The sequence below is a fragment of the Akebia trifoliata genome, chromosome 6, assembly GCF_017979445.1.
Source record: "Akebia trifoliata isolate Shusen 1 chromosome 6, ASM1797944v1, whole genome shotgun sequence".
Classification (NCBI taxonomy): Eukaryota; Viridiplantae; Streptophyta; class Magnoliopsida; order Ranunculales; family Lardizabalaceae; genus Akebia; species Akebia trifoliata.
In genome coordinates this window covers 617,753-631,644 of record NC_141380.1, presented here as the reverse complement: position 1 = coordinate 631,644, position 13,892 = coordinate 617,753, and the positions used below count along the sequence as shown (strand labels likewise).

At 34.5% G+C, this 13,892-nt stretch overlaps 1 protein-coding gene across 5 annotated transcripts; it reads right to left on the bottom strand.

Annotated features, from left to right (window-relative positions):
- Positions 1 to 51: 51 nt before the first annotated feature.
- Positions 52 to 8,726, bottom strand: LOC147399376 (UDP-xylose transporter 3). 5 transcript variants are annotated; one of them, XM_086444709.1, is made up of 9 exons: positions 8,528 to 8,726; positions 8,327 to 8,391; positions 8,058 to 8,243; positions 5,080 to 5,264; positions 4,126 to 4,193; positions 2,999 to 3,131; positions 1,722 to 1,883; positions 1,360 to 1,632; positions 52 to 542 (listed from the first exon to the last, which is right to left on the bottom strand). In XM_086444709.1, exons 3-9 carry the CDS (start codon positions 8,239 to 8,241, stop codon positions 423 to 425), a joined length of 1,125 nt encoding a protein of 374 aa, XP_086300835.1. In that variant the 5' UTR covers positions 8,242 to 8,243; positions 8,327 to 8,391; positions 8,528 to 8,726; the 3' UTR covers positions 52 to 422. The 5 variants fall into 5 exon arrangements, with proteins under 5 accessions (XP_086300835.1, XP_086300837.1, XP_086300839.1 ...); XM_086444711.1 differs by having other exon boundaries at positions 8,058 to 8,234; XM_086444713.1 differs by having other exon boundaries at positions 8,058 to 8,228.
- Between the last annotated feature and the right edge of the window lie 5,166 nt (positions 8,727 to 13,892).

Below are 13,892 nucleotides of genomic sequence, written 5' to 3'. Positions count from 1 at the left end.
TACCACTCCCCCCAGGTCCTATATTTGCAATAACTGATTTCTACAGCAATAAAAGCATCATTCAAATAAAAAACTGTATAAAAGAAAGAACAATTAAGGAGCCTAACAAATCATCTCTTTTTCCGAGTGCAAAAACAATACTCATTAGACAAATTGACGATAGGGATATATATGTATCCCGCTCACAAGAATTAATCATTGGGACAAGTCGTTCATAAAATGTTGAATATTGCTCTACTAAAAACAAATGCATATCCTTTAATTCTCCTAGCCACTTCTACTATGATAGATGGAGTTTCTTCAGATCTCAACCACCCACCAGGTGTTGCATAATAGATGAGATGGTGACCTTTCCTAGCTTACGACGTCTTCATCGCTGGAGCATTTTCCAGCATACATGATAAACACAATCAGGGAAGGTTTTACGCACGCAAATCTTTGTTTGAGTTCCATATAGGGGCTTTCTGGACAACACCATCATTTGCAATCCCAGTTCCATTTTCCATACTGCTAATTAGAGGATCAGATTCATTTTCCTTCGCCTGTAACCATTTAAAAAAAACAAAAAAACAAAAAAAAGAGGCTTCATATTGTAACTATCACATGTAATCACTGAAACCACAGAATCAATATTTGAGAAAGAAGTGCAGCACCACTGGGCCAGTGTTCTTCCCTTTCAACTCTGGTTTTCACATAGGACTCCCAACCATAATACCGCTAAATCAGAGGCCACTGATATATATATATATATATATGGGGGCGGTTCATGGGACATATGTAAAAACAATGGTTTTTCAAAATATGGGTTATAGGTTTTGGATTGAGCTGATTTTTTGCAAGGATGGTCACTAGGATGAGAAGATCATCCTCACAAAAAATCAGCTCAATCTGAAACTTCTAAATCCATCTAAAGTGATTAACAAATTATTGGCAAAATTTGGCAAAAAATCGACGGTCCACATTCTAAATCACTTTTAATGGGGTTAGAAGTTTCAGATTGGATTGATTTTTTTTTTCGGATGGTCTTCCCATCATAGAGATCATCCTCACAAAAAATCAGCTCAATCCGAAACTTCTAACCCATATTTTGAAAATTTATTAATATTACATTGTTTTTACATATGTTTTTTCATATGTCCCTTTTTCTGTTCCCTATATATATTATATGAAATATGTCTGAGGTGCAAATCATATTGACCAATAATGGAGTCTTCAGAGGTCACTGATACATAACATGTAATGTCTAAGGTGCTAATAAGTCTATAAATGCTAGTAATCAACCACTTTATCATCAACTCTCTCAAGAACAATGCTAGCGACACAAAAGGCAATATATGGGAAAGGAATAGCACATGGTACCTGAGATAATGGTGCAGATGCTTCTCCAGATTTTTGTTGGCTCTCAAGAGTGCAGAAGTAAGAATAAACTATCATACCAACTAAAGCAACCAGTATTCCAAGAATGTTCCGCCAGCTAAATGGATCGTGAAGCAAAACATAACCAAAAGCCAAAACTAGGCATGTTTTCAGATGTCCCAGGACCTGATATGTGACAGGAGATGTCTTCCCAATCACAAGAAACGTACTGAAGTTAACAGAGACAGATATCAGGCAGGATAGAACAATGAAGACCTGGGATAAAAAGAATATAACTGCAATTAGAAGTTCTGAGCCAATAACTTAAATGAACAGATGGTTTTGCAAATTCTTTCAATGCTCACCAGCACTTGAGGTGTATACTTGAAGGCGAAGACATTCTGATTAGTCAGAAGCCCATCCAGAAATGGACCAGTGATAAACAATGTCATTGCTTGATAGGGGCAAGACTGATACAAGAGTTGGGTAGAAGAAACCTTGAACCTCTTCTGAATGGTATTGGTCATCTGAGGAGAATTGATTAAGATCTTAACAAGAAAGCGGAAAATTTTGTCTGATCGTGTGCAACACATATTATTGCATTTTTTAAGTAGGTGAGATGGGGTTGGGTAGGGCTTAGACCCATAGCTCAGTTGGTTTGACACATTGCAAAGCAACTCCGAGGTTGTGGGTTCAAGTCCAGCTTACCCATGAAAAAACAAAAAATGGTGGGGCTGGACTTTTAGGTGGAACCCTACCAGCTTTACTAATTGCCATAAAAATATTAAAATATATCATATTGCCATAAAAATATTAAGCCCGTTAGCATCATTAACTATAAATAGAGTAGGAAATTCTTAAGGAGATAATTCTCTCATAGAAAATGCTGATACAACAGCAGAGTTTGATTTCAATTCCACTTACTGATGAGTGAAAATACATTGTTGGCCCAAAGATACCTCAACAAGAGGTATGCAATATCTATATGCTAATTTCGCCTTGTTATTAACCGAGTTCATGTCGATCAACCAGATGCCCAACCAATTTCCATCTCCAAGCATATATCTATGAACGTACCCATCTGGGAGATCTTGTGCACCATAGTGCATGACATAAATGTATATCTGGGGCACACGCTCGTATAGTAGGCCCACCAATTGAGATCTCCTGCACTGTCTATTTACTAATTGGAATGATTGTCACTAACCTTTTTCAGGACCTTTATTAATATTGTTTGCAATAGTTTTGACCCTCCAGACGAATGTGATAGAATGGATTGAGACAATAGTCAATCTTAGTTAAATACAGGCACCAGAGATTCCCAAGGCCAGACAGGTTTACTCCCCAAATGCATGCAACAGGAAAATGTAAGATAGGTTTACCAGACAGTACCCTAGGTTTCCTATGCTTCATGTGATTGAAAAAAATTATGGGAGGAGAAAAGAACAACCCCAAAAGAAACAAAAACTTTGTGATGAGGTTATGCCTCCAATTCGATGCTAATCCAAAAACATAATGCTTATGCAGAGTAAGTTTAATTCCTTTGGTTCAACATGCAAGCATTTCATAACTTAATTCACCCTAAATAGTGGAACACGTGCAAGATACGTAACTTAATGAAGGCCACTACACTTGAGGATACAATCTGAGCAATGCATGTTGTGACAACAGCAAGCAGAGATAAGACAGAACCGAGAGCATTGAGTTGCAGATCTGTCACAGTTGCAATGCCAACACCCAAAAGAAGGATGGTGAGTGAGAACTGGATAGTCCTACTGTAATAAGGATAAAGAAAGTGTTAGCTCTCACAGTTGTAGCCAAGAAAATAATTTAGGCAACATAAATCATAAATGAAGATATGTACATTTTAAAGCTTAAAGCGTGCACAAATATAAAGATCAAATTCCGTTCCTTAAGAATTAGCAATTGGGGTCTATTCAACAATAACATGTCAATAATGTGCAAGAACAATTGACATATATAACATAGAGATTTGGAGACTGAATCTCCAACATCCACAAAAATGATAAATTAGCTGATGGTAGTTATGGCGCCATTTGGAACTCTTTAGAAAGACATATGCCTATGCTTTACTAAGCTGGATTCATCACTGTGTATTACGTATATGCCAAATAGAAAAATCATGAAAACAAATGACTAACAAAAATTGCCAAGTTAGTCTTAGAAGCATGGGAATGAACACAAACAAACACCAGAGATATGGGCTGACAGGCCTTAAGGACTGAATGCCTGACTGTATAACTGAAAAATCAAACCATTTTCCAAGGACAATACTAATAAATATATTGGCATTTTTCAACTATTATGACAAGAAGAACCTTAGTCAAAGCAAGATTATAACGTAACAAAGTGCTGGAACCATTAACATGTTACTTTTACACCAGTTGGACATGTTACTTTTACACCAGTTGGCCATAACAGTGCCAGTTAAAAGGCTGTAGGAGCTTAGAATCCCACCCCACATAGAAATCAAGATGTTAGGTTAGATGGGTAAAAAATATTACCCTTACCAATCTCACAAGCCATAGACATGAAGATAAAGAAGATAGATATATTATTTATATGGTGGGGAAAACAAGAAAAAAGAAAAATCTCAGGCAAGAAATAAGAACTTGATTCCACACTTGAAAACACAGAGGACACTTCGATCCGATATCTATTTTCGTTTAAAGATGAAGGCAACCAGTACATAATTAAGAAAATAGCCTCTTTGCTGTGGTAACTGTCAAGCGTGTGTACCAAACTGACCTGAATTTCTTCCTAAAGAAAAGGGTCTCCAAAAGAACTGTACAAGGAATGATTGCAAGCTTTGTCATCTGGAATACAAAAGAAATGGAGCAAAAATTCAACAAATATATTCTCTTGCTCAAATCAACAAGGAGGTCAGAACACCAAGACAAATTTCAAATACAATTCGGACAAGATAATAGAGGATCTCATACAATTAAGCAACCCATGCCCCCCGTGATAAATATAAGAGTCAAATGTAAATCTTAGGAACTTTTTTATTGTAAATGGAATAGCAACCGAAATGTTGTGAAGATACTAATCTGAGGGAAAAAAAAAAAAGAAGCGTATTCCATGATGGGCAGTTACAGTTCAATTTTCAGTAGAGGAAAAGTAACATAATCCTAGAGCAAACTCAGCCTGTGTAGTTTTCATTTAGACTGCATTGTCAATCTCAGATAAAGGATGAGGATTCCATCTTGGAAGCATGTAACATGAATCTTGATCCTTCAAGGGATGTGGATCGGGGTAGTGAGAGTGGATATGAACACACTTGAACTAATGGAATATATGAATTTAGATAATTAAATGGAAGAACCTGATTCGTTCAGCCAACCCAAACTTTTGTAATAAGGCTCTAATGATGATGATGATGGCATAACCCCATAGCAAGCATCTTGTAAAACTTTATTGTGCCATACTACAAAAATGAAGTTTTCAAGCAAAAATGATTGCAGTAACAGAAAAATCATTTTATCTGAGAATACACTAGTGTGTAAGGAAAAGCATAGTGATATATAAAAACGATAAGAACAATTATGTAGAAAAAAGTCAAAACAGCATCAATCCGACAGGATTTCAGAGTGAACAAATATCTCTACTAATCTATCCAACAAAATATTGAAAATCCATCAAATGGTCACAAAAAACATCCACACCGAGCATAGAATTACGAGGAAAAAAAAAGAATTTTACCTGATAGAATCCAACGGAGTTGAAACCCAGACTAAGATTCAAAAGTCCAATGGATATCCCATTGAGTATGCCAAAGCCCATCACAGCTCTTGCATCAAATGGTTTGTGTTCGAATAATTTCATCCATAATGCCACGTGAAGCGAACAGAAAGTGACCAGAAGATGCCAGCTTGTCAAAGTTGTGGCTGCACCCGCAGATGGAAGGTAAGAATATCAAGATCTTAACACATTAAAAGGAATCCAATTTTTCAACGAAGATACATGCATTGAAATCTAAAAAATGCACACTAGTGCTACTTTTACAACCTTGTTTGCTAATGATCATTGCATACTTTCCCAAACATTGCACAGCAAAGGAAGACCAATCATGCCAGAAATTAAGTTTTTACTCCCCAGTTCAAACTAATATAACAAAGAGAAGGGCAACATCTTAATGGTCTAACAATGAATATCACAAGAAGTCCATGTTAAGGATTTTCGACAGCTTTATTCCAGTTGTCAACCTGATGCTAACCATGGTATTACAACTTAAAAGAAAATAAATTTATAAAGATCAAAAAATGTTTCTATAAAGTTAAATGTCAAAGTTGGACACCAATGGCAGTTTTATTGTAGTTGCCAACCTGATGCTAACTATGAATATCACAACTTAAAAGAATAATAATTGGTAAAGACTATATATATATAATACTTATAAAGTGGTATGTCAATGCCAGCATCATCTAAAAGCTTGTTCCAACTATTTGAGATTGGCAACATGGGTCTTGTTCCACCACCCACTTTATCCCGGGTCATACTGTTTGTCAATGCATACACCTTCAAATCATTTCTCACTACCAAGATTTAAAACACCAAACCTCAAGCCCAAGAGGAGTATCCATCACGGTGGGCATAGGCTACTAGCCATGAGGAGATAGCCTCAAAATTTTAAAGGGGGGCAAAGCCCTCTACAGCTCGAGGTGTATATCCTCAAGTATGTCCAGAATTGGGCCAATCTGAACCTTGAAAATGATTTTTTTTTTTTTTTGTTTTTGTTCTCATTATGCTACTCTTTTGTGTAAAAAATGTCCTTAATGGTATAATCTCTAAGCTCCATGCTCCACTTATTTGAGAGAAATCATAAATCAACCTATTCAAAATTCATGAACATGATTCATCCCTTAAATAAGCATAGTGATCAATCAATTCCTAAACTATTAAACTAAATCTTCAAATAACAAGTCAAAATCAAGTATCCGATGTAGCTAACTGGCAAGTAAAGTATTTGGCAAATATTTGTTTGCAAACTTCCTATAGTTACAAAATCCATATGTCAGTTCCACTACTAGAATTTTTATCTCATATTTTTTTTTAAAAGAGCCTTACAAGTCCTCCCTTAGAATCAACCCTCAAAAATGCTTCAAGCTTTTCTAAACCTTGCTCACTACTACAAACCACATTTTTCCATCCTACAACATGTTTTTAGAGCCTGACTTTCTACAACAGTACGGTCCCTCACATAAATGACCTTCATTGCACATTGCCAAGCACCCTCAACCAATTCCCTTACTTTATCACCCTTAGTGCTGATCCTAGATTCATTCATTTTTCTACTATATCTTGCCCAGTCTAGCTACTCATCAATATTGGCATTCTCGTCTAATATGATACTTAGTCATTACAGCACATGTCGTATATCACATAATCAGATATTGTTGGATATTGCTTTTGTCATATGCATAATTCATGAATTAGGGGTATCAAGGAACAAAAGTGTGACTATAGTATAATAGATTGAAGACTAATGTTTAGACGTGGAGGAATCATCAAGTTGCTTTAATGGCCCAAATAGTGGGGCACAACCATCAAGGCATGGAGTGTGAGGCTAGTGAATGCCTTTTCAAATGTAAACAAAATATAAAAAAAATGATGATGATTATATGAATTTAAAAAAAAAATACAAACTTAAGAAACATTATGATCCATTTCCCATAAGAGAGCAGAGATGTTTTTCTTACAATCGTTCACTCCAAAATATCTTATTATTTAACTACGGGATATGGGGGATTGTTTTTTATGCGACAGGATGTCCCCATCCCCTTTGGAAATAGGACTAATCCCTGCAGATATTCCCAATCACAACAAACGGGAGTATCAGGATTGATAGAGGAGAATAAATGTAAATAAAATTGTACTTTTTAAGCTCCTACAACTTAAAATTTCCACTGGCAGCACATGCAAACACAATACACTATAAAGGTGTAGAAAGCATGGAGCATTTGCCTTTTTCCAAGGTCTTAGTGGAAAATCCATATCTATAGTGGACAAGCCATATGGATCACAAACTTTAAAGCCTTTTCAATATGGTGCAAAACATGTTGGGTTAGTTTCCCTTTGATATGAACGAACCTCAAGGTGTAAGCCTCAAATGACTTTAAAAGGTGTATGAGTAGGTTAGATGCATTCAGCGTCATGTTATTGAATCATTATTAATCCATCGAACGCTGTTTAAAGTGACATAAGTTAACACATATTGATGATTTTTCTAGCATAGTAGGGTGTCATACAACATATCGGCTTTGCAACTTATAGAAATGCTCAAGGATACTTGCATTTTAAACATTAACCACACGTTACTCGTACTTATGTTCTTCTATGTGTTGGGTCATATCAAATGCCTTTGGTAATTGATTCTTACCTCTTCCAGCGCTAATTTTTCACTAAGACAACATTGCCCAAAGCGCCAAATGATGAAATTTCTCAAGAATAGGTATATAATTCTATTAAAAAATATTTTTTTGTATCTATAGACATAACCAAAAAATCATAGACTGGAAACAACAATATGGAATTGAAACCAAGACTAAGCATCGCCAATTTTGCTGGATTAAAGCTAGCCACATAAACAGTAACTAACATTTAACAAAAATATTACATGCATCTAATAAACAAATATGAAATCCAACAATTGAAGATATAAGAGAGATTATTTCACTCACCAAAGTGGAAACCTAATGAGCTAATAAGTGCCTTGTTGCAAATCACGATCGAAACTGATGAAACCACAGAGAGGCCCAGCGCTCCAATGGTTCCCAGCTGAAACCTTCCGCTTTCACTCATCTTCTCCTTCTCCTTCTCTCTACTACTGCCCCTAATTGCCCCCTCCCGATCTGGATCTAACATTTCTACTAACCCTCAGCATCGAAATTCCAACTCCAAAATAAATAAATAAATAAATTAAAAACAGAAATTAAACCGACATTCATACCTCATACCGAGACTCTCCCAATAATCAAACAATCTGAAACCCAAACCAGCTCAACTGCCACGAATCTATCAAGTAATGTCTCAGAAAAGAAAATCCAATAAATTCAAAAATCTCAAAACCCTAGATCTGGTCTGTAGAATGAAGGATCAGTATAGTGAGAGTTTGCAACGTAAAGAGGGGAAGATCGGAAGAGAAACTTACTGTTGTAGAGTTTATAAGAAAATTTCGTATTCTGCTTGAAATCTTCGACACTCGAATTACAGTTTTTTTTTTCCCTTAATTCTCTTCTTCGACGTTGAAATGCACAAAGAGAGATGAAGCAAACGGAGGGATTTCGTTTGCGTTTTTTTTCCCTCCTATAACGCCGGCATAAATGGTTTTGCGGAATGCTTCCAAGCAACACCTTAAGTGCGTTGCACACGTGCAATAGCACAGCATATAAGAAACACCTTTAATTATAAGCCCTGATTTTGATTATATTTACGTAATTGCAATCAAGGTTTTCTTTATAAAATCACCGACAATGTTTGATGCACTTTCTTTGTCATGGGCATTTTGTTACTAACTATCAACGGAATTCTAAAATATAAATTAGCCGTGGTAGAGTGACATTAAAAGAACATCGTTTCACACATTAGTGTGCACAGAATCATACGTGCTTCTAACTTGTATCTCGGCGAAAAGCATCGAATGTTCTGTACACATTCGCATCAGCAATGTGTGAAACAATGTCAAATACAATTTTTTTTCCCTTACTGCGCTATCTTCACCCCTAATCCCATGATCACACACATCGCCCCCTCAAAATGTCCTACGTGCAAATGATTAAGTCGAGGGTCAACCAAACCCTAAAGAGTGGCCCCAAAGATTTCATTGCTTCATGGGATTTTGAAGACTTGACCTATCCTTGTTGAGGAGTTTATCACAGCTCAATTTGCCACTAAGCTATCTCATGCGATTTATGTTAATTTCAATGTTACTTCAGTGTTTTCATATATAAAATATTAATTAATTAATTAAAAAGTATTGAATACCTTATTTAAGATTGGTTGGCTGAATTACAAAAATCTAGTATTAAACTAAGATTAAAATTTATTTTATTACTAATATTTTACACATCTATTATATAGAAAATACTAATAGGGTAGAAGTTACTTATATAGGAGAAGAAAGTATAAAAATGGAAAGAGAAATTATATTGCCATACCAACTTTTACCAAGAGCACCCCAGCTCATGATATCAGAGAAGAATTTAGTACACATTTGATGTAATCTTGGTAAAAATTGGTGTGGCCATATAAACTCCCTTTTAGAGGTATTGATCTTAACTTATTTTTAAAATATTTATCAAAAGGGTATGCATATCTCAAATCTCATGGGGATATTAGTATTTTTCAACACTTTCATTTTTTAATAATACCCCTATTAATTTTGTCTTTTAGTGAAAAAGACAATGACATATTGATCTTTTACATAATAAATGTTTTTCTTTTACATAATAGATGTTAAGGGATTTAATTCTTCAAATTTAAATATTTTTTTTTTGTAATTAATGCTTTAACAATTAATGTCAACATAATAAATTTATTTATTAAAAGCATGATAAATGCATTTATTATGTAAAAGACCTTAATACCCTTGATTTTTTACTAAAAAACAAAATGGGTAGGAGGATTTTTGGAAAGTGGAAGTGTTGTATAATGTTAATGTCTTCATGAGGTCTTGGACGTTAAAATTCTCTTTAAAAGATGTATATATTCATTTTAATGTTTATTTAACGAGTTTTGTTAACGTGTGCCTTAGGGCACATGTTAAAGTGCAATAAATACACTTTGAAAATTGAATTTAGATCGAAAATGCCCTTAAACTTTTACCTTTTAATGAAATACCCTCAGATTCCAACTTCCAAAGTGTATTTAAGGTCTATTTGATTGTAAGAAAATTTGAAATCCATGAAAAATGGGGAAAATCGAAATAAAAAAGTTTAGTGTTGGTGCTTGATTTCATCTGAAAAATAAAGTGAGAAAAACAAAAAAACAAAAAAAAAAGGAAGGAGAAGAAGAAGGGAGAAAGAGAGAGAGAGAAAGCAATGCTAAAAAGACAAGGTTAGGGCAGAAGCAAGAGGTGGAGTATAGGGTTGTCTTTTGCTCCTCCACCTTGTTTCTCAACACTTTCATTCACCGACCCACACAATGCCCAAGTCACCATTTTCGAGAAAAATTTATGAAACAATCACAATGAATTTGGGACCCATATGAGTTATTCTCTTTAAGGTTTCATTAATTACCTTTGTCTTGGGAGCAAGATCTACCATAAAAGCATCAGTTATATTTTCAGCACTGTTTTCTTCGATGAAATTGATTATACGATCGATGATGAGCAAAATCACAATGCCAACGAAATCTAGATAATTAGGTGATTTTTCTAGAAGAAAGTATTAAAGCAGAGCCAAAAAAAAAAAAGAGATAGATAGATAGAGAAGGATCACGACAACAACAACGTCTGAGTACGACGACAATAGAGCAAGGGTAGCGATGAAGATGACAACAATGGTGGTGGACATAGAGAAAGAGGAGAGAACAAAATTTTAGGGTGGACTTTTAAATGAGGGTAGAAAATGTTCTTCCATTAAAAATTTCAATCAAACGAAAAATTTGTGATTTTCCATCATTTTCTATGTGCAATCAAACACATACCCTATTACACTTTAACGTTAATAAAATCCTTATTTAGTTTAATCAAAACGAATCCCATTACATAGTATATTACAAAATTTACTTTTACAATTTGTCTTGAATTTCGTCGAGTAATTTTCCCTTTAGAAAAGCTAACACATAAAGCAGCTATAGCACATTTAAAGAAGCCATTAAAGCACTTAATGAGATTGCTATGTTTGTATTGCAGTAGTAACTACCACAGATTGGCAAAGAGCAGTGGCCCCTTAACATTGGGGAAGGGTGCGTAGTACCACCAAGAGTATGATGTACACACCACACGGGGGGGACTAGTCGTGCATCTCTATGATAAGGGGTTGAAATGTTGTCACGAGGTGCTTCGGTTAACGTGTTCCATTAACTTATATGGCTTTCAATGAGGGTCATGTTCATGTTAGGTGCCATGCTCAAATCGTGGAGTAAAGTCCAAAAATAAAAAATGAAAATTTAAATGTGTTAACTAGGAGTGTCAACACTCGACAGGCCAGTTTTTGTTCTGTACCATATATGCCAAGAATATCAAAACGTATATAAAACATTTTAGTAAGAGTTAAACCTACAAATATATTCTTTATCCAGCAGTACTTGATAAGATAGATAATTATTTGTTAGAACTGTTATTGTCACACCACATTTTACTAAGGCCACCTCAAGTATATGACAATTCTTTGATGAGTTACATATGAATTGGTGTGGCATTAGTAAAATTTGATGTGGTAATGGAATTTCTCTTATTTTCAATGAATAAAAAAACTATAAGAGAAAGTCATATAAAAGAGAAGAAGCAAAAGACTTCCCATTGCCTGTAGTTTCTAATCTTATTTAAAAAACATCTACTTCTAACTACTTAATTATACCCTAATTGATAGGATGAATGGTGTGTTGGATCGGAATTGAAAAATCGGAACCGATTCATATTCTAAATAGCTTAGGAACTGTTCCATTGCTCTATGGGTAAGGCCAATCCCTGCAACGTGGTTCAGAAATTGTCAGAATATGATTTTCCCTTCGTGACATATCCTACCTAGTTGGCCTAGGTGACCCGTCTCAAGTGAACGAGACAAAGATCATTTGTCAAGTCAGGCAGCCCATTAAAGAAAATTGTCCGTACGTGCGAGTCGCATAGTGTACCCAAGAATCAAATAATTTATGGATCCTTGAGATCAAGGGATTGATACGGAAGGAAGCATGATTAATGGAAACTTCTGAATGAAGGTCTATGAAATGTAAATCCTATAAATCAGTAAAGAAAACCATAATAAAGAGACTCATTTTTCGATTACTTAGATTTGCATTGAAAATCATTGACAGATTCATTTCCTAATAAACTCAACATGGATTAGTTGAGATTGTAAGATTAATTTAATTTACTCTTTAAATTATGACTTTAAATTTTTATATATTCATTTAAAAAAAATATGATTATTTAACTGTTGTACATGTGCTAAGTAAAATGTTAAATATGACTCATTAAAGTCTTAAAAAAATAAAAAACGAGATAGATAACCTAATCTATCAAGTGGTGAACATTTGAAGTCCAATGAACCAATATTTATTGCCCGACCATTGGACAGTCTTACAGATGAGAAACTAGTTTAATCACTTATTTTTAATTATTGTCTTTGATTCATCATTGGCTTCTTAACAAAGGGAGTGCCCCACAGTAGAAAATGTTTTAAGACTATGTCCCATGTGGCAGTTTTGGTGTGTTGGATTACTGAGATCAAACATGTAATGTAACTTTAATCACTAATTTATTTTTCTAGATCAGATGTCCCTTTCCTTGATTTTTACACAACTTATAATTTAAGCATTTTCTATACAACTATAAAAATTCAAGAAAAGCATGTATAGCTTTTAAAGAAAGATCGTGGAGGGTAAGATTCTTATTTTAATTTTTTTTAGTGGCAAGTTGTTAAAAAAAGAGTCAAAAGCCAAATCGTAATAGACTTTCAGGGATTAAGGGAAATAAAATGAGAGAGTGTTGATATTCCAATACCAATTTTTACTAATGTCACACTAATTCTTATGTAAATCACAATTAATTATACGCAATTAATGTGACGATTGTAAAAGTTGGCATGGCAATAGTAACTCTTGAAAAAACAAAAAAACACTAAAATAAGTTAGAGCGCCAACCATGACAGAATACGTAGACTTATGGCATGGGATGACATGGAATTCTCTTCTTCATCGAAGTCAAATCCACATAATATAAAAAGAGGGTCCATCTAAAAATCAATGCCAATATAACAATCTCAACGTTTCGATCACACCTAACTCTCACGGGGTTCTTGACAACAATCGATGCTCCCTCTCAGTTCTATCGACCCAATTAATCTTAAACGAATGTCTTAAACAGTTTAGGTGGGATGCAATGTTTCTCTAAATAATCACTATATATGTTAAAGTCCTAATCCAACCTCTCATAACTACGATTGAAGATTTAATCATTTGTCATAATATTGGTATAAATGCAATAATATAAAAAATTATTTAAATTATGCAACTTAACAGCTTTCAAAAATACACCATCAATTCTCCTAATGCTATTTGATTAATCGAGAGTGAAAATGCCTTTGTGTATATTTAATATCTTTGTCATTAAATTATTTTGTTAAAATCTTCAACTTCCGCTAGTTGACAAGTCAATCCAAAAAGAATTTAAATTATGATAGTGAGAGCGGATATAAACATAATTCAAAACTTACGACAAAATTGAGTGGAGGAACAAATTTCTTTTAGTGGACCCCAAACATTTGGATGATCTAATCGTGCTGATTAGCATAATATTTAGCAGCATTATCCAGTGAATTACACCATCAATAAACTTTGGGATTTACACCAAACAC